This window comes from Manis javanica, chromosome 16 (genome assembly GCF_040802235.1).
Source record: "Manis javanica isolate MJ-LG chromosome 16, MJ_LKY, whole genome shotgun sequence".
Lineage (NCBI taxonomy): Eukaryota > Metazoa > Chordata > Mammalia > Pholidota > Manidae > Manis > Manis javanica.
Genome location: NC_133171.1, coordinates 11,151,436 through 11,173,812, shown reverse-complemented (window position 1 = coordinate 11,173,812; position 22,377 = coordinate 11,151,436). Strand labels below are relative to the sequence as shown.

At 37.0% G+C, this 22,377-nt stretch overlaps 1 protein-coding gene across 4 annotated transcripts in view; it reads left to right on the top strand.

Annotated features, from left to right (window-relative positions):
• Positions 1 to 22,377, top strand: part of EXOC2 (exocyst complex component 2) — a 237,394-nt gene that overhangs the window by 118,187 nt on the left and 96,830 nt on the right. For all 4 annotated transcript variants that reach the window (XM_037011057.2, XM_073224459.1, XM_073224460.1 and 1 more), the window contains exons 8-11: positions 2,550 to 2,695; positions 2,826 to 2,907; positions 3,687 to 3,789; positions 8,554 to 8,672. In XM_037011057.2, the coding sequence (XP_036866952.1) occupies positions 2,550 to 2,695; positions 2,826 to 2,907; positions 3,687 to 3,789; positions 8,554 to 8,672 (450 nt within the window). The remainder of the gene's footprint in view (positions 1 to 2,549; positions 2,696 to 2,825; positions 2,908 to 3,686; positions 3,790 to 8,553; positions 8,673 to 22,377) is intronic.

The window sequence follows — 22,377 nt, the reverse complement described above, 5'->3', positions numbered from 1 at the left end:
GAGCTCCAGAACTTATTCATCTTATAACTGGAAGGCTGTGCCCTTCAATCAGCTTCTCCCCATTTCCCCCATTCCCCCACCCCTGGTAACCACCTCCCTTCTCTCTATTGGTATGAGTTCACTTTTTTTAGTTTCCACATGTAAGTGATGCCATGCAATATCTGTCTTGCCCTCAAGGTCCATGTTGTCCCATCTTACACTGAGGACAGTTTTATTGCTCTGGTGGCCCAGCAGCTACAGTGGCAGCTGTGATGTCATTACATATAGCAGCATTGCTGTTAGTGGTCAGGCTGTTCTATGGCTGTGATAATGACAGTCACTGTCCAGTGAGCTGGTGTTGAGATAGTCTCCTGGTGCAGAGAAAGGACCACCTTTCAGATCTAGGCTTGCCCAGGGCTGGTAGATGTAAGCTCAAGATTTGTTCTGCAACCCATAAGGCCAGAGTCATGGTTTGCATGACCAAGTAGTTCAGTTAGATATGTTCTGTGGGTTACACACTGGATTTTCAAACCCCTGCCAGCTGCCTTAAAATTGAGTGTTCTCCGTGTGAGAAGGTGAAGTGAGGATGTGGATGGATTGGAGTACAGGGAGATTGTGCTTGGGAGAGTTGGTGGGTAAGTGACTGACTGGTGGCTTACCTGTGGAATCACTTCTTGTGTGAACAATACCACTGTTGGGTAGTTTTGTTTTCTTGTTGGTAGTTGGTATACCTAGAGAATAGGGACATTAAATGCATTTTGTGAGCTGCTGGTGATTTTTATCTACTTGCATAAATCTTGGTCTCATAGCTCTCATTTATTTATTAGTGGATATAGTCATCCAGTAGTCAAAGAATTATGAACTCCCCAGCTTTTTTATGAGTGCAATAAAATACATAACAAAAAATAATTTATGGATAGAAGTTATCTATAAATTAAGATTATAACTTCATAATTTATAACTTCTCTGTGCATTAAAAATCTTCATACTTACATACTTACTGTATAAATAAATTATAGTTTCACAATTTATAGTCTCTCTCTATAATTTTTTTCTTTATAAAAATGTTTATATTTTATTTAGTTATAAGTAGATTTTTCTACCTGTACTTGTTTTCATATTTACTAGAGAAGTTAAAATTCTTAGTTGGTATTTTTTATTACCTTTAAAATAAGCTTGAGAAAAATCTAATTTTGACTTTTGTATTTTTTCCCCCAAATCCTTCATTGTTCAGAAAAAAAAGTACTTGGGTATTTAATTAACATCCACTTCTCACAACTTTTAAAATATTCAGTACCATTCATGTGTCTATTCATTTATGAAAACTCAGTTCATGAAGCTTATATTTTTAACTGATAAACATATACTTAATAAAAAATTTTCCTAGAAGAAAAAAAGTGTTAATCCTAATCAGATTTCACGTATTCATTTAGCCACCATTATGTGGTTTGGTGGCATGAAGGGAATATATTTTTTCTCATGTTGCAGTAGAAATTTAGTGTTCTACATTAAAGAACATAGTGAGAAGGAGCTGGCTTAACAAAACAAAGTTTTTATATCAGGCTTTTAAAATTTCAACAGAATTTCAACATTATTTAGATAAAACAATTATGTTACAAAGACGACTTTTAACAGGATCGGGCCACCCACAGTGTGGACTAGAGAAAATGGCATGCAAGCCACCCAGTGAGACTGAGGTAATTTTTTCATCTTTGCTTAAAGTATAGTCACTAGACCAGATAATGTAGGAACTTTTTATGAGCAGTGATCAAACAGCCAAAAACAGTTTATCCTTTCTCTCCCCTTTCCTTGTGGCTAATTAAAAATCACAAGTTGAAAAAGTTGAACTGTTTTTGTACAGTTAATTTTGCTTTAGAAAAGGCAACTATTTTCATTACAGTGGTTTATATAGTTTGAAATCTTTAGGTTAAAAGTGTATACACACACACACACATATAAAATAGCTAGTTTGTATATAGTTCTATAAGAATTAGCTGATTTAAGAAATATTAATGTTGTTAAACTTTGTCATTTTAAATTGCTTATGTAATATTTTGTGCATCCTACATAGAGATAATTTTACCAAGAGACCACATTAGTTCTAAAATATTTCTTTTGAATCACTTTTCTGAGAAGTATTTTCTTACTTTATTTATTAACATATATATTGATACTGAATCCAGGAAATTTAATGTATTTGCATGTACTACTTATGTGTATATGTGTTTTAACCTATTGTCTGAATGACATAATCTAAGGGCCCATAATTGCTACAAAATTTTAAAAAGAGCTAAAATAAATATGTTTGCATTAGAAAATTTACTTGGGCCTGGTAAATAGGCCTGTTTTTAATTGGATATTCTTAATATATGAAAAGACTTATCAGGCAAAATGGATTGTAATTTTAGCAAACCATGAAAGATTTCCATACATCGAACTTTCAAAATAGTCTGTTGAATTTTAATGTAAAGCTACAATAGCAATTTAAAATTTTGTTTCTTTTGCCTAGTTATACAATTTCTTATTAAAATCAGTTTTGATCTAAGTTTCTTTTTGTCCTTTTAAAATAGGAGCAAGTAATACTGCGGACACATTATTTCAAGAAGTATTAGGTCGAAAAGACAAGGCAGATTCCACTAGAAATGCACTCAACGTGCTTCAGCGATTTAAGTTTCTTTTCAACCTTCCTCTGAATATTGAAAGGAATATTCAAAAGGTAAAGTAAGTATTTATGTGCCTATGGTTATAGAAGTCATAAATTTTAAGAGTTAAGATGTTTTTTATCTTAATCAAATGTCTTTATTATACTTTACTGACAGTCTTCAAAATGTTTCTTTATTTTAAAGGGTGATTATGATGTGGTTATTAATGATTATGAAAAGGCCAAGTCACTTTTTGGGAAAACAGAGGTGCAAGTTTTCAAGAAATGTAAGAATTGTTTATTACTTTTAGATCTTCTACTGTCCTTTTACAGGAAGAACATGGAATGTGTTCTGCAAGAATATTACATGCATTTTAGTTTTTGTTTATATGGTGCTCTTTTTAAAATGTAAAACAATTACTTCAAAAATAGCATTATGGCTTTTCTTACTAAGATGTAGTGAAAATGAACAACCATGACAATAGGATAGGTTAGTCTTGGACATACTTTGCCACTTGTTAACTATTATGCTACTAAAATATCTTTTTTACTGGAAAGAATCAATTACAGATATTTTATAGAGATGGAAACCTACATTTTAATCTTCCCTCTTCAGAAAGACCAATATATTTATGAATTCTAACCCTACTATAAAGTGAACTAACAACTTTTGAAATTATCTCTAATACCAGTTACGGGAAATAAAAAGAGCCTAAGGTGCCCTATGATAATGGTTTATCAGCTAGGAGAAATATCCCAGGGCTTTATTAAATTTGTAAATGAAATTCATAAGGACTCAGAAAACTTAATTTTATTTTTTTACTGTGAAAATTTGCATGCAGTGAAGTGCGCAGATCTTACATGTGATAGGTCAGTGAGTCTGACAAATGCACACGCCCGTGTAACCCGTACCTTAGACAAAATATTTTCATCACTCCAGAAAGTTCCCTGTGCTTCTTCTCAGTCAGCGCCTCTACCCCCACGGCAACCACTGTTCTGCCTTCTATAATGTGATTTTCAGTTTCCATTTTGTAAATCTTATGTATATTCTTTCCTTTTCTGATAGATTATGCTGAAGTAGAAACACGGATTGGAGCTTTACGAGAATTACTTCTGGATAAATTGCTTGAGACACCATCAACCTTACATGATCAAAAACGTTATATAAGGTAAACCTTCTGCAGAAGTTTGACACATGACTTATATTGTACTGAATACATTGTCTAACTCTTCAGCTAATTTGGCATAAGTGAGGAAAGTGATGAAATGCAGAATTTTAGGGGCAACTGTTATATGACTTCAAAATTCTTTTGGTAAGTAATAAGTTGGGGAGTACTCAGTTTTTAAGGCCAAGAAAAATCCTGCCCATGTGGGGAAAAGAAAAGTAGCCTCATTGCTTTTTCACTCCTTCCTCCTGCCCATCTAACCTCAAGGGATGGGGTGACTGAGGCACCTTGGGGGCACCCACAGGCCACAAGGCAGGGTCTTCCTGTATGGCTTAGAGCACAACACTGCCACACATGGGGTGGGAAATTCATGCCATGGCTCAACAATAGAGAAAATTCTGGAAGGTTTTAGACTTGAAAGGGAAGTGGAAAAACTTTTAAAAAATAGTAGTGCTTTTAAAAGTAATGGACATCCCAGGGTATGACAGGAAGCAGTGTGGGAACTAGCATACTGGGAACTAGCTGTTCACTTTGGGTGTCTGACTTGAGTTCTATTTCTCAGTTTCTTCACCTGTGAAATGACGTGACACCACAATCTACATCTCAGGGTAGTTGCAAAGATTATCAAGAAAATAGTTAAGGTTTGATATAACACTTGGCACATAATAAGTAGTCAATAAATTACATTTGTATATAATGTGTATATAAGGATTTCAAAATTTTTAAAGCATATAAATTGTAAGCTTTTTATATTTACAATTTAAAAATACTATTTTCTGCTGGCATATTTTGAATATGGCCTTTCTCCTCAGAGTAGGCTGTTATTTTCCAAACTTAATGCCTTCCTTCCCTCTTTAATAAGTGAGGTTTATTGAATAGTCAGTAGTTATAAAGTAATAATAGACTACATATATTTATGCATTTGGCTGTCATCACCCTGTGACCATTGAACATAATTTCCAGGAATTGAAAGAGGGTCTGGCCTACAGCTGCCATGCTTGCAGTTGTGGAGGGGATGCCCTGCGTTCCTAGTGATGCAGGAGCACAGAAGGAGCCTGAGCTGCTGTCATTGTCAGCACTCGTGTTACCAAAGAGGACATTCGGAGAGGAGACTTTGGCAAGGGGGTGGAGAACAGTGAAATTGATTGCTGCCACTACCAAGGGTCACCTGCAAGGCTCCCAGGCCTCATGCCAGATGTGCTATGTGTATTGTTTCTAATCCTCACAGTTGCAGTGCAGGGCCTTGTGTGTTACACCTGTTTTACAGGCGAGGAAACTGAGCCTCAGACTTGCCGGCTTGGTCAGTGCACACAGCGGAGAGGACGACTCCTGCTTGGTTTCAGAGCCTATCTTTCCTTTCCTTTAAGCTGCCTCCATAGGAAAGAATGTATTTGGGGGATTTTTCTGGCTTGTAGAATCATAGAAATTTAAAGCTGGAAATAAACTCCATGTTAATTAACCAACTGCTTCTTTCTTTTTTTTTTTAACATATAAAGAGACAATTCTAGGGAGGGTAGTCGCCTTGTTCAGGATACACAGCTGGTTAGCATCTTGCTGTCTGTGTTCTGTTATGCTGCTTTGCTAATTGTGTTTTGCATTTATTTAGCTGTTTATAGTTATTCTATTAAATTTGCTGATCGTAATATGTTAAACCTTACTGAGAGTATGATTTCTTTATGTAGTGAATTAACATTTATTCAGATAACTAATTTGTAGTTCCTATGACTAGGTGACCTACGGGGTATCATTTAAAAGATGGTAGATGTTAAAAAAGATTCTTTTAAGTGGCATATTTAAATGCTTCTGTCTTGCATTTTAAAGTGAAGAGAACAAGAATGTCAAGTAGTTTATGAATTTTGTAATCATTTTATTTGTGATGTTTTCAGAAGACACAGCAATTTTGCTATCCTTAAATTGAGCTTTTATTTATTAATAAATAGGAAAAGTAACATCACAACCAGGTCAAGGACTTTGGAATCTATGATAGGTATTGTGAACACCAAGTGGGGATAGAGGTGGTTTTATCACCAACAAAGATACATCTCTCTTCATTCTCTTACATAAAAAGTTATGCATGGAATAAGTGAAAGACCACCATACTGTCTCACTTTTGTTCACTATTTCATCTCATTGACAACTTGCTGGTTTTTCACTCCTTATTCTGTGTTGGTGCCAGTAGCTTTAGCAAGAGGCAAAGCTCCATATGCTTCTTTTCCATGTTTTTTGTAGTTGTTAAAGTCATGGCAGAATCTGGCCACGCTTCAATTTTAAAATACTGAGCCTGTGCTCATTATATTTAACATTCTTTACCTTTTCCCTCTAAAAAAGTCTTTTTAAAAAGAGTTCTTTGATACAGTTTTAAAGGAAATAGCAATAACATCTATCATTCTAAACAAAGATCTTTGAAATGAAACTACTGATTTTAGCTACATGCTAAAAGAAAAGGAGAAATTTGTTGAATTAAGTCATTCAAGCAAGGAAAAGCCTAGCACAGGTTGTACTTTTAAACTGAAACAATGTAGAATTTCTGAGAGAATAAATTAATCTTTCTTTAGAAACCTCTTTTAATATAATACCCATTAATAAGATGATAGAAAAAGAGTTAGTATTAAATTTTGCAAGCCCTAGTCAGCCTACTAATTTAAGCCTTGAAGTTTTTAAAGTTACTAAACAAAAAAGTTTATTGATTTCTCTTGCTGTACTGCTCAAGAAAGGGCCCCTGTAATGGATCACCTATGTTCCTACTCACTAGTTTAAAAACTAAAAGGAAACAGCTTTCCTAAAAGAATATTCCTATATATTTACCACTAGCATCGTGTCTGAGGATGTTTTATGAGTGAGAGTGTTTGAGAAGTATTTGGGAGCAGACAAACCTGTCTAAGGAGACTGCAAAGATTAATACAATCATCAATCATGTTTTTTGGAAAGAAATGACACCATGTACTATTTGTCATTTATATTCCAGACGATAGGAGAGGAAAGCCTGGTGGTGTAAAAGGAAGAATCAGATTGGGCTTTGAGAGCTTTGAAATGAGTTCTTAATGCCAAGTTATGTGCCGTTTGTTAGATTATGGTTTTGTTCTTGGGATGCTGTTGATTCGTCCCTTTCTCAACATAGACACAGACTATTTGCAGCCTTACAGGTAGATGGTCTCAAGCAGAAAGAGAAGGGCCAGCTCTGAGGGCTGTCTTGGGAAGCCCCGTGCAGTGTGAGCCGTGCTGTTTAAGGGCCCTTTGAGGATGAGCAAATGACCAGCTCTCCTTAGAATCAGGCGTGTCTCCCATAGCCTGTGAAGGTCAGGGTGGATAATGTGACTTCAGATTTCTCCTCAACATTTCACTTATTGGTAGTTTGTTACAAAATGTTTCTTCTCTAATTAGCTGCTAGTTGAGATGTCTTGTGAGTCAGGAAATACCTTGGGACTGCAGAAGCTTCAGGGAGGCCTCAGGTGTATCCCTGAATGAGTAAGACTTGGCCAGAGGCCACAGCTTGTAACCATTAATTTATCATTAACCAAAAATCTTTAGCCCGAGGCAACAAACCTCTTATGGTTGAAGAATAATTTTAAGAGAGTAAATTCAGCTTTTGGAGTTGTTTTAATTGCATTTAACTTAAAGTCCTCCACAGTTTTGCTTTCTGTCCTTTCAGTTACCTGTGGGCAGCTGCCATCAGGTCAATAGTAGCCTAACACTGTCACGGTGCCTGTCATCCATCTCGTTTCATCTCATCAAGTAGGCATTTTATCACCTCACATCATCACAAAAAGAAGGTTGAGTGCAGTACAAAAAGAAATTTTGAGAGAGAGAGACCATTTTCACTTTCATCACAGTATATTGTTATGATTGCTCTATTTTTTTATTAGTTATTATTAATCACTTACTGTGCCTCATTTATAAATTAAACTATCATAGTACTAATAGGATTAAACAGTATATATAGGATTTGGTACCATCTGTGGATCCAGGCATCCACTAAAGGTCTTGGAACACATACCCTGTGGATGGCAGGAACTATGGTATATTCGTTTTGTGAGGGCTGAGGGCCAAATCTCCTGAATAATTTTTGGCATAGTTTTCCTCTGAAATCTGTTTCAATTGTCTATCTGGGATTGGATATTTTATGTACAAGGAAGACTTGAAATATTTTAAGTACTATTTAAAAACCAAGAAAAATGCCTTTATATACAATACTTTCTAGAGAAATATTTTCTCAGTCATGAATTTAGACTTTAAGGTAAGTGCTTCTTGTAACCAAATCTCTTCGCATAATAAGGCCTCAATTGCCCTCATTTAGATTGTTAGAAAATAGTGTCACATTGCCATCTAGTGGCCATATTTCAGACGAGAAAGAAAAAAAAAACAACTGAAATTAGAAAAATATTCATCAGATATGAAATGACTCTGCTGGCTCCCACCTGTATTACCCATAATGACTGAGAACTAAGTAGAAACATTCTGTGAACTACGTATAAATAGAAAGGTAAGTTCTCACTGAGTATATAGGATCATTACCAGTTGCATTTGTCTTGGTTGTCCATAAAAAACCCTAATTTTTAAAAAATATAGTCTCATTGTTAAGTGCACGAAAAGAAATCTGAGTGTATTTCTTTTAGAACTACATCTTAATGACTGATATTGACAAGTACTTTTTGAACTGATAAGATTTTAGTTTTCTTAAAAAAGTAATGATTTAAAAATATGCTAGTTTTCCTTTTGACCTGTGTACAGAGAAAGCCCACTTGGTCAGCTTTGGCCTTGCTTTTTCAGGTACCTGTCGGACCTTCATGCTCCAGGAGACCCTGCCTGGCAGTGTATTGGAGCCCAGCACAGGTGGATCCTTCAGCTCATGCACAGCTGCAAGGAGGGCTACGTGCAAGACCTGAGAGGCAAGTGGTGTTCTTCCAGTGCATGGTGACATTGTTTGGAAATGCTTAATGGTTAAGGGAATGATTAGTTAATTTTTTTTGATATCTGTACCTGTTCATTTGTTTTCTCCTGGTTAGCATTATACAAGAGTGAATTACAGAACAGGGAAGGGAGAAAACTCTTTAACTGTTCCTGCTTTTAATGTTTGACTGGCAGTATTGACAGAAGGTTTGGCTAGAATAGTTAAACTTCTGTGGGAAACAACATGGTGTTGTAGAAAGGGTGTCAGTCCTTGCTGATGCGAGTATTACTCATCATTTCATCTAGCACATGCTGGGCCCTTTACATACCAGGCCCTGTACCACGTACAGAGAGAGAGAGTGGTGAGTGAAACAGACATGGTCCCTGCCCTCACAAAAGTAAAAACTTAACTAACCAAATAAAAAGTTGTGACAGATGATACAAAGAAAGGTAACAGTATTCTGAGGGAGGAGAATGCTTTTGGTAGCTGGTTTGCAAAGTCATCTTAGAAAAGGCTCTGTGTTGGGAAAGCACTGGAAGGATGAGAAGGAGCCTGCTGGCCCACTCCAGCCTAAAGACAGGAACCACCTTTGCAAAGATCCTGAGGTCAATTTGAAGGAAGAAGTCACAGCTACATTCACATGCAGGTTTATGAACTTTTATTTATATAATTCTATCATCCCACAGATACTGAATGTCTGCACTGTGCCAGCTGCTATTAGGTGCTAAGGATACAGTGGTCAGTATTGGCAGATGGGGCCTAACTCAACAAGGCTTACAAAATAGTAGGGGAGATGGACTAGGAAAGTAGCCAGTAAGGTACAGTATCCAAGTGCCATGTTAGCACTGTTAACATCCAATCCAGAGTTTTGAGGTCACAAAATTTACATTCTAAGATCTGAAGAATGTATGTGCTGGCTGGTTGAAATAGAGGAGGGGGAGAAGAAAGAGTAAAGACCATTCCAGAAAGAGAGAGTGTGCACAGGGCTTCTAGCAAGAGAAGGGGGCAGAATTGAAGCCAGAATTAGGTGGTACCTGGTCCTGGATGGACTTCGTTAGCCTGTTCAAGAGGCTTGCACTTAATCCAGAGGACACTGAGGGAACAATTAAGGGTTTAAAGCAGGAAAATACCTAATGAGACTTAATATTTAAAAGACAGCTCTGGTTTCCATGTGGTGAATGGGTGAGAGGAAGCAGGACAGAACAGTGAGGCCATCGGGAGGCTGCCATGGCTGTTCAGCTATCTCCCCTGGCCTGGAGGGAGTGTATGTGCAGAAGGAGGTCGATTTGAGAGCTGTTCCCAAACTGGAAATAATAGGATTTTGTGATTGAAGAATGAGGAAGAGAAAGAACCCAGGGGTGATTCCCAGATGTCTGACTGTGGCAGCTACTTAGGTTGATGGCACCATTGATTAGGGAACATGGAGGAGAAAAATGATTTCTCCCCCTTCTGTTTGGACAGTTTGACTTCGAGTTGTTTCCCATGCAAGTGGAGATATCTACTAGGTAGTCAGATTTAAAGAGCGACAGATTTGGATATGGTCTGCATGCATATAGAGATGGTCCCTGGGAGTTGATGCATTCATGCAAGAAGATGGAAACAGGAGGAAACTTCAGACAGAATCATGAGGAGCAATATTTACAGGGCTGGTGAAAGGGAAGCCTGCAAAGAAGAAGTGGTTGTTACAGGGCTAGGAGGGAGACAGGAAGGTATAATGTCACCACCAAAGAGGAGAGGAGTGGTCGGCAAGCGATTTAAGATGGATAATAATAAGAGAGAGAGAGAGACGTCCTTTGGATTTAGCACGGAGGCTGTGGTTGGTGACCTTGGCAAATGCAGTTTCAGTGGCCTGAGATGCCAAGTAGTGATATTTACAAGGTTTCCAGGAGGAGTAAGTAAACATGAGAACAGTTTGGGCATAGAAGGTAGTACACAGTGGAGAGGTCACAGTTATTTATTTATAACATAGATTTGTCATGAAGTAGTTGGCTTGGATGTGAGTACTTTCCAGGTGATTCTGTCCTTTTCTATTCTTGTTACTTAGGAAACTTCAGTTATCTCTTTATTGATGCTACATCAAAATTCCTACTAATGTCATTAATTATAGTTTTAACAAGTGAAAATGACATCAAATAATACACATAGTCCGTAGTCTCTGGTGGGCAGAGAGCCTTACGTATCTGTTTACTCAGTCTACTCTGCTGGGCAGGACTCTTAGCCTTGACCGCCCGTCAGAATTCCCTGCATATTTGTAAAGACTGAATTCCTGGCTCCACCTTATTCCTACCGATTATATTAGACTCGCTAGCAGTGGAGCCCAAGCGTCAGTATTTTTTAAAGCTTCTGGGTGATTTGGGTACAGCCACTGTTGGTGACAGTGAGCTAGATGCTGTGCCAGAGACTGCGAGTAGGTGGTGAGCAAAACCAGCATGGTCTCTGACCTCTCTTGACATATTTTTTTAAAAAATCATGTTAGCATTTATTTATCACATAAGTATAGTCGTGAAAATTGTTATGAAGTGGGGAATACAGAAATCTATTCCAGGCTAGGGAGGGAGAGGCCAAAGGAAGTTTCCTAGAGGAGGTGGTATTTCCACTGTACCTAAATGAGAAGTATCAATTGTCTGGATAGAGAGGCATGGAGAAGTAGGCCATGTACTGGTAGGGGCTCAGTGAGTGCTACCCCATTCCCCTGCACTAAAGAGGCCAGTTATTGCAGTGATGACATTCCCTAGACACAAACATTGTACGTGGTCTGACAAAGGATTTTCCTACTTACTGTTCATCAGGAACAATCTGACTATGGAATTTAGTCATGAAAATATTTGAATTTCTGGGATGTGTATGTAATTTATGAAGACAACATGTAGACTATTTGAAATTGGAAAAATTCCAGGAAATTTTATAGATATTCTTGTTACATCCATACCTGAACTATCTGATAACCACTATTCCATTTTCAAAGGTCTGAATCTTCCTTGCAGATAAACAGAGATACACCTCTACCTGATGGATTCCTTCCCTGTCATCTGGATGTAACATTTTGCTATACATATTCATCCACAGCTTCTTAAAATCAGCATTTCTGAAAGAGAAAATGTCGAGATCATGTCTAATTGAAGCCCTATCTTTCTTATCCACTCTAAGCATGTTGCAGAACTTGCTCATCATTTGAGAAATAATTTTAAAAATACACATTTAATGAATCCATTTGTTAATGATGAACTTTACTGAAAGTTATTTTCATAAGTAGGGCTTTTTTATTAGGGAGTAAAAACAATTTACACCTCTTTGAACTGACTTCATGACAGTATAATGTAAATTTCCTAAATTCATGAGTCAGATGTTTATAGGTTATATTTTATTCTCCTTTGACATCAGAAGAACATGCTTAACTGTGCCTTCTTTCATTGTCAGAAATACTACTACTATGAACACCATAGATAATCCTAACATATAAGAGCTTTTTAATTGCAAGATTGGCGTGTTCTTTTGAGCTCATATCAGAAGGGGTTTTTATGATTTTATTTGGAGAATTCCAAACATACTTAAAAGTAGAAAGGATAATGTAATAACCTCACATGTACTTACCCTAGTTTTTCAGTAGATTTCATCTTATGCCAATCTTATTTTATTTATCTATGCCCTTACTGGTCTCTTCCCCTCACTTACCCTGAATTATTTTCAAGGTAAGTCAATCATTTCATCTGTAATTATTTTGGTATGTAATTTTCAAAAATAAAGATACTTTTGAGGTTCTTATAAGAAAAGTCCAAAGATTAAAGGCGGCAATGTGAGAGGTGAGATAGAGGCCTCCTCCTAAAACCGCATATAATACAAAAATATAATTAATACAACTAATCCTGAAAGAGGAACAGGAAAGAAGGCTGCACCAGATTGCATACAAGTGGAGAAAAGAACAGGCCTCACAGAACAGGATAACATACGAAAGCCATGACCCAGTGGGACCCAAGCCCTTCCACCACCCCAGCTCAACTGGCGGGAGGAAGAGGAACAAGCAGGGAGGGAGTAGAGGCCTGGGACTGCTGAATACCTAGCTCTGCAGATTTGCTGTAGGAGCACAAACCTACATTGCATGGTGCTCTCATGATTACGGGGGTTGGAAAGCTAAGACAGGCAGAATACCTGGAGAGACTGCAATTCCAGCCGCTTATGGAAAACAGGGATCCATATCTGGCTGCTCTGGGACAAAAGAAAGGTGGGCAGTCTGAGAGACTTCCTCACAGCCAGAGGGCTGTTAAAGGGGTAAGGATTGCACAGAGCTTACTGCTCAGGAGAAAGGACAGGTAGACAAAATTGTCTGGGTGCACTCTGCCCAGCAGGTTGGGAGCTTCCGCAATCTTTAGGTGCCCCAGCCCGCTGGCTGACTACACAGCTCCAAGGCCCCCCATCTGTGATACACAGCCTGCTGTGCCTTCCTCCCAGCCAGCCTGCACCTGGCTCACAAACGGGCAGCCCCTGCCCTGGTGTCAAGCCAGCCAGAGGGAAGCCCCACCTACAGCAGCTACAAATGCAAAGCACAGAGGCTTATACCTGTGTTCTCAGCCCACTGCTTCTGGCAATGGAGACAGGCATAGCAGCCGGGAAGCAGGAAACAGCTCTTTCCTCCCCCCAGGCACCAATACCACTCCCCTGCGACCCCCAACATTGCTTCAGGGGCTGAGCAGCTCCAGATGTAGAGCTTCTTGGCACTACAGGGCACCACATACAAATATAAAACGTCAAAGGGACCTGATTCAAAGCAAAATCATACATACACCAGAAAAAGTCAAATGAAATTGATCTCATGAATCTTCCTGAAAGACATTTCAAAATAAAAATAATAAACATGCTCATGGAGTACAGAAAAATATTCAAGTACACAGGAATGAATTCCGGGTGGAGATCCAATCATTATGGAACACAGTATGAGAAATGAAACATGCAATGGACAGTTTTAAAAATAGATTAGATATGGTAGAGGAGACGATAAACAAAATAGAAATTAGAGAAGAATACAAATATGCTGAAGTACAGACAGAAAAAAGAATCTCTAAGAGTGAAAGAATATTGAGAGAACTGTGTGACCAATCCAAATGGAATAATATTCATATTATACGGGTACCAGAAGAAGAGAGAGAAAAAAGGATAGAAAGTGTCTTTGAGGAGGTATTTGCTGAAAACTTCCCCAATCTGGGGAAGGATATAATCTCTCAGACCACGGAAGTGCACAGATCTTCCAACACAAGGGACCCAAGAAAGACAACACCAAGACATATAATAATTAAAATGGCAAAGATTAAGGATAAGGACAGACTATTAAAAGATGCTAGAGAGAGAAATAAGATCACATACAAAGGAAAGCCCATTAGGCTATCATCAGCTTCTCAGCAGAAACCTTACAGGCCAGAAGGGAGTGACATGATATATTTAATACAATGATGCAGAAGGGCCTGGAACCAAGATTACTTTATCCAGCAAGATTATCATTTAAACTTGAAGGAGGGATTAAACAATTTCCAGATAAGCAAAAGCTGAGAGAGTTTACCTCCCACAAACCATGTCTGCACTGTATTTTGGAGGGACTTCTATAGATGGAAGTGTTCCTAAGGTTTAATAGCTGTCACCAGAGGTAATAAAACCACAGTAAAGAAAGTAGAACAGCTAATTACTAGGCAAATGCAAAATTAAATCAACTACCCTGAAAGTCAATCAAGGGATAGACAAAGAGTACAGAATATGATACCTAATATTGGAGGAGGAAGAAAAAAGAGGAGAAAAAAAGAACCTTTAGATTTTGTTTGTAATAGTATAGTAAATGAGTGAAGTTAGACTAATAGATAGTAAGAAAGTTAACCTTGAACCTTTGGTAACCACAAATCTAAAGCCTGCAATGGCAATAAGTACATACCTATTGATAATCACCCTAAATGTAAATGGACTGAATGCACCAATCAAAAGACAGAGTCACTGAATGCATAAAAAAACAAGACCCATCTATATGCTGCCTACAAGAGACTCACTTTAAACCCAAAGACATACACAGACTAAAAGTGAAGGGATGGAAAAAGATATTTCATGCAACTAATAGGGAGAAAAAAGCAGGAGTTGCAGTATTTGTATCAGACAAAATAGGCTTCAAAACAAAGAAAGTCACAAGAGACAAAGAAGAACATTACATAATGATAAAGGGGTCAGTCCAACAAGAAGATATAACCGTTATAAATATCTATGCACCCAACACAGGAGCACCTAACATTTGTGAATCAAATACTAACTGAATTAAAAGGGGAAATAGAATGCAATGCATCATTCTAGGAGACTTCAACATACCACTCACTCCAATGGACAGATCGACCAGACAGAAAATGCCTAAGGAGACAGAGGCACAGAACAACACATTAGAACAGGTGGGTCTAACAGACATCCATAGAACTCTACACCCAAAAGCAGCATAATACACATTCTTCTAAAGTGTACATGGAACATTTTCAAGAATAGATCATATACTAGGCACAAAAAGAGCTTCGGTAAATTCATAAAGATTGAAATTGTACCAACCCGCTTCTCAGACCACAGAGGTATGAAACTAGAAATAAATTGCACAAAGAAAATAAAAAATCCCACAAACACATGGAGGCTTCACAACATGCTCCTAAATAACCAATGGATCAATGACAAAATAAAAATAGAGATCAAGCAATATATGGAGACTAATGACAACATAATTCAACACCGCAAAATCTGTGGGAAGCAGCGAAGGCTGTGCTAAGAGGGAAGTATATTGCAATATAAGCCTACCTCAAGAAAGAACAATCCCATATCAGCTGTCTAAACTCACAATTAACAAAACTAGAAAAAGAAGAACAAATGAGGCCCAAAGTCAGTAGGAGGAGGGATATAATAAAGATTAGAGTAGAAATAAATAAAATCGAGAATAATAAAACAATAGAAAGATTCAGTGAAAGCAAGAACTGGTTCTTTGAGAAAATAAACAAAATAGATAAACCCCTAGCCAGACTTATGAAGAAAAAAAAGAGAATCTATACTCATAAACAGAATCAGAGATGAGAAGGGAAAGATCACTACGGACACCACAGAAATACAAAGAATTATTAGACAATCCTATGAAAAATTATACGCCGACAAACTGGATAACCGAGAAGAAATGGACAACTTTCTAGAAAAATACAACCTTCCAAGGCTGACCCAGAAAGAAACAGAAAATCTGAATGGACCAATTACCAGCAACGAAATTGAATTGGTAACCAAAAAATTACCTAGGAACAAAACTCCTGGACCAGATGGTTTCCCTGCTGAATTTTATCAAACAGTTAGTGAAGACCTAATACCGATCCTCCTTAAAGTTTTCCAAAAAGTAGAAGAGGAGGGAATACTCCAAAACTCATTCTACAAGGCCAGCATCACTCTAATACCAAAACCAGGCAAAGACACCACAAAAAAAATAATTACAGACCAATATCCCAGATGAACACAGATGCAAATATACTCAACGAAATATTAGCAAACCGAATTCAAAAATATATCAAAAAGATCATCCATCATGATCAAGTAGGATTTATTCCAAGGATGCAAGAATGGTACAATATTAGAAAATCCATCAACATCATCCACCACATCAACAAAAAGGACAAAAACCGCATGATCATCCCCATAGATGCCAAAAAAGCATTTGACAAAATTCAACATCCATTCATGTTAAAAACTCTCAACAAAATGGGTATAGAGGGCAAGTACCTCAACATAATAAAGGCCATATATGACAAACCCACAGCCAACATCTTCCTTAACAGCGAGAAGCTGAAAGCCATTCCTTTAAGATCAGGAACAAGACAAGGATGCCCACACTCTCCACTTTTATTCAGCATAGTACTGGAGGACCTTTCCACAGTAGTTCCACATAGTACTGGAGGACAACAGAAAGAAATAAAGGGCATCCAGATTGGTAAGGAAAAAGTTAAACTGTCACTGTTTGCAGATGACATGATATTGTACATAAAAACCCTAAAGAATCTACTCTGAGATCTAACATCTGAATTCAGCCAAGTTGAGGGATACAATATTAATACACAGAAATCTGTTGCATTCCTGTACACTCACATTGAACTAGCAGAGAGAGAAATCAGGAAAACAATTCCATTCACAACTACCTCAAAAACAATAAAATACTTTGGAATAAACCTAACCAAGGAAGTGAAAGACCTGTATTCTGAAAACTACAAGACACTCTTGAGAGAAATTAAAGAAGATACCAATAATTGGAACACATCTTGTGCTCATGGATGGGTAGATTTAATATTGTTAAAATGGCCATCTGGCCTAAAGCAATCTACAGATTCAATGCAATTCCTATCAAAACACCAACAGCATTCTTCAGTGAACTAGAGCAAATAGTTTTATAATTCATATGGAACCACAAAAGACCACAAATAGCCAAGGCAATCCTGAGAAGGAAGAATAAAGCTAGGGGGATTATGCTCCCCAACTTCAAGCTCTACTACAAAGCCACAGTAATCAAGACAATTTGGTACGGGCACAAGAACAGAGCCATAGACCAATGGAACAGACTAGAGAGCCCAGATAAACCCAACCATATATGGTCAAATTAATATACAGTAAAGGAACTATGGACATACAATGGGGAAATGACAGCATCTTTGACAACTGGTGTTGGCAAAACTGGACAGCTACATGCAAGAGAATGAAACTGGTTTATTGTTTAACCCCATACACAAAAGTAAACTCCAAATGGATCAAGACCTGAGTGTAAGTCATGAAGCCATAAAACTCATAGAAGACAACAAAGGCAAAAATCTCCTGAATATAAACATGGGCAAATTCTTCCTGAATGCATCTCCTTGAGCAAGGGAAACAAAAGCAAAAAAGAGCACCTGGGACTACATCAAAGTAAAAAGCTTCTGCACAGCAAAGGACACCATCAACAGAACAAAAAGGCATCCTCCAGTATGGGAGAATATATTTGTAAATTACATACCTGACAAGGGGTTAACATCCAAAATATATAAACAATTCACACGGTTTAACACCTAAAAAACAAATAACCCAATTAAAAAATGGGCAGAGGATATGAAGAGACAATTCTCCGAAGAAGAAATTCAGGTGGCCAACAGACACATGAAAAGATGCTCCACATCACGAATTATCAAGAAAATGCAAATTTAAACCACAATGAGATATCACCTCACACTGCTTAGGATGGCCAGCTTTGAAAAGACTAAGAACAACAAATGCTGGTGAGGATGCTGAGAAAGGGGAACCCTCCTACACTGCTGGTGGGAATGTAAGCTAGTTCATTGTGGAAAGCAATATGAAGGTTCCTCAAAAAACTAAAAATAGAAATACCATTTGACCTGGGAATCCCACTCCTTGGAATTTACCCAAAGAATACAAGTTCTCAGATTCAAAAAGACATATGCACCCCTATGTTTATCTCAGCACTATTTACAATAGCCAAGATATGGAAGCAACCTAAGTGTCCATCAGTAGATGAATGGATAAAGAAGATGTGGTACATATACACAATGGAATACTGTTCAGCCATAAGAAGAAAACAAATCCTATCATTTGCAGAAACATGGATGGACCTGGAGGATATTATGCTCAGTAAAATAAGGCAGGCAGAGAAAGACAAGTACCAAATGATTTCACTCATATATGGAGTATAATAACAAAGCAAAACTGAAGGAACAAAACAGCAGCAGACTCACAGACTGCAAGAAGGGACTAGAGGTTATCAAAGGGTAGGGGTGTGGGAGGGCAGGTGGGGAGGGAGGGAGAAGGGGATTGAGGGGTATTATGTTTAATACACATGGTGTGGGGGGTGACGGGGAAGACAGTGTAGCACAGAAAAGGCAAATAGTGAATCTGTGGCATCTTACTACACTGATGGATAGTGACTGCCATGGGGTATGGGTAGGGACTTGATAACATGCATAAATGCAGTAACCACATTGTTATTTCCTGTGAAACCTTCATAAGAGTGTATATCAATAATACCTTAATTTAAAAAAAGATACTTTTGAAAACTAACCATGACACCACTGCCTAAATTATCAGTAATTTATTATATCAAATATTCATTTAATTCACCAACTCAAAAGCAGTTTAATAGGTCTAGTATGTTTCCTAAGTATACTGAGAACATGGCTTTTGAATTAATATTCAGTACAAAGGCAAACGTTATGAAATGTGGCACCGATATATGTAGAACATGTGTTTCCTAAAACTGCAAGAGTTAGCCATTAGTAAAATATGGTCTACTCTGGCCAAGGTTTTTACACTTAGTTTTCTGGTTGTTGTCGTTAATGCATGTAAACATTGTTAGACACATGTTAGCTCTTTAATATGCACTTGTCTGCATTTATACAGGTAATACAGATATATGTGTGTGTGCATGTGTTTATATAAAATATTTTCCTGAATTTTAAGTTTGCTGAGATAAAGCACAGTTGTTCTTTTATGTGATCTATATCTGGTTGTTTGTGATGGACTCTCAGTTGATTATTTATGAGTGTCCTAATTATATATAATATAAATGAAGGTAATATGGAGGAAGATCTTCTGAATATCATTTGGTCTTTCTATTGGATATCCTTTCATAATTATGACATTTTAGATCTAGAAGAAACCTGAGAAATTGTCTAGTTCCACAGATGACTTTAGATCTATCTATTTAGTATGTGAGGAAGGTGTCTCAAAGAAGCTAGGTGACAGGCCGGCTACTCCATGTCCTGAATAGCAGCAGAACTGGTGAGTGGTCCAAACTTCTCATCCTGCCAGGCTGCACTCTTCTGGACCTGTGAGGCTGGACAGCCAGCCCCTCACTGTTTCTCTGTATTCTGCTGTTGGAGTGAATATTTCATCACACGGGGTTTCTGAGCATGATAAACGCGATGACAAAGGTGCCCACATTTCATACAGCACTGTGTCATAAACCTTCATTGTTTTTACTCGGGTATTCTCAGGAGCTTGTTTTCAAAATGAAAGCTTGTTGCATTCTAAACCTAAAGATGAGTTATAATTTCTGTTATAATATCTGTACTTAGACTTTTAATGCCAGAAAAGAGAAATGATTGTAACTATTTAAGTAAACACCCAGGCAACACAATAGTTAAGAACTGAGAGTGTCTTGTGAAATAAAATACAAATTTAAATATACAGACTAAATATTTCAGATAGGAAAAAGTTCCCTGGTATCATTTTAATAAAGCTGGTCTTTACTCATGAGTTTAAGAAACCTAATTAGCATATAAATATGTTTTAAAGTCTTACAGCCTTTACATGGTGGTTTGGGGAAAAAATGTTAATTGTATTTAGTCTTGTAGTCTTGAGAGAAAACATGAGGAGCAAAGATGATGATAGATTTTCAGAGACAGCAGTCCTCCATACAGGAGCTACCCTTTTCTTTTCTAAGAAAGATTCTTCTGCACATGAAGCATTTGTCAACAGAGATAAGTCATGATGGTCTTATGAACACTTTATTAGACCTTTCTCTGGATTCCAGTTTGTATAGTAATAACAAAGACGGAACTGGCAGATGGTGCCCTCCTTATTAGAAGCACTAGAACACAGAACAGGAGATTTACTGTTCCATTTTTAAACACACCTTGCCATTTATCCTCAAATATTCTTCACTCCTTTTCCATGGCCTACCTTTGTAGCCTACATGTGATCTGTGGTTTTTCTAAGGGGAGGCAAAGATGATCAAAGAACAAAAATAGAGATTAACATTTTAAAAACTTATCTTGAAAGCTTAGATGCTAAAAGAGGAGTTTGTTTTTTCCAGCCTAAACTATTTGACCGCTTTGCTTCTCTTCCCCTAAATTCAAAGCAGCCCTGTGTCCTGAAGATATTGCACATGGAAAACTTTTACCACCTTATAAGAAGTGTCATTCATCTCTTAAAATTCCTGTGAAATAGGTCCAAAATTAGACTACATCTTCAGGTTTCCTGCCAGGAAAAGCCCTGGTTAACCCCCTACTGACATTCTCACACTGGGTGTTTAAAGGTAGCCTTCAAAGGTGTTTTCTTCTTTGTTCTGAAAATGAGTTTAACTCTTAAAATACATGCTGGCTATATGTAATAACTCAAGGGAAAAGGTGTCAGTCTTCTAGAGTAATTATTCCCTTCTTCCTGATACATACTTAATTAGGACTTCCCAAAGAGACATTAGAATGGGGGCACAATAGGGAACATTTAGGATAGGAGTAATAGCTCAAATAAGCAATGTGTTCTTTAAAATAGTCACACAACAGAAGGAAGTACATTGATTTGTGGCCCAGGTTCTCTTTGAAACTTTATAGATGACATATCACACCTTAAAGTTTAATTCTGAATCACCAAAGTATGGATCTATTATAGAAGAAAAATATTAAGAACAGAGGCTGTGCTAAATATCTACTCTTAATTATTTCAAACACTGAGCAGATTATTAGGTTAATTACTTGCTGAAATAAAAATGTTTTCCAGTGAACTTAAATATCAAAAGGCTGTATTTTCAACTCAAGCTCATAAAACAGATGTACAAATTATATGTATAATTTTGTGAATTCACAGACTATAACTATATTTTTCTTGATACTTAAAAAGTACAGGTATGATCTTTGTAATTTGTATATATGTGTGTATATGTCTATATCTATCTATGTATTTAATTAGGGGGTTAATAAATGTAATTCTAGTATTCCCACAATGTAGGTTAGATAGACTTCCATTAAGTTGCAACCTCCACTGGGAAACTGGCAACAGGTTCATCGAATTATCTGTGGAATTAAAAAAATATTTCCATGGTTAAAATGACAATAAGAATGTGTTGTTATGCAAATATTAAATATTATAATAAAATAGTAATTTTATTTTAAAGTTGTTATAGTGAGGTTGTAAATAAGGAAGGTTCTTTTATGAAGTTACTTTCTGGAGATTTAAAAAATAGTCTCTCTCCTGAATGTTTATCATAATAGTATGAACCCAGGAAAATACAAATTGATTTAAAAAGAAATAAAGGAAAGGCACATATCTGTGTAGGAAGCACAGATAAGAGATACTAAGTTGATTGCCACCTCCTCCTCCCCGTGACTAAGTCCCTTCCAGTGTGGATGACACAACCTCAGCTTTATCTGCACACTTACTTTTTGCCTGTTGTGACTACATAGTATTTTTTTAAACTGTCTTTTGAAGATGAAATGCTTTTAAATGCTTCTGGTGGGATTTTATTCTCTTGCTTTGAGATTTATAAGCTTTAAGAAATAAATAGAAGAAAGTAGACTCAGAAGAAAGAATTAAGAGAAAAGTTGCAGTTTATGACTGCAATTTAAAAAAATCTCTCCACATAAGTGGTAGTCTGATTTTCCTTTTCTTTTTGTCCTTCTTTCAGGGAGAGAAACAAACCCAGGTTTTATTCAGTGTGCCATGAATTACACTTATAGTGCATACCATTAGAAATTGTCACTGTTGTTTGTAAATAGTGTAAGTTTACATAAGCAGTTTTAATTATGTTAATGCAGGTAAGCAGGTTTTTACATAAGGCTTATAGATTTGTTTTCTAATCTAATTTGAAAAGATAATTTTAGCTTCCAAGTTAAAATTAAGACTAGTAATTAATATGAGTAATTTAAACTTTTTTTTTAATCAGTATCTTAGGACTTGAGAATTTGATTTACTTT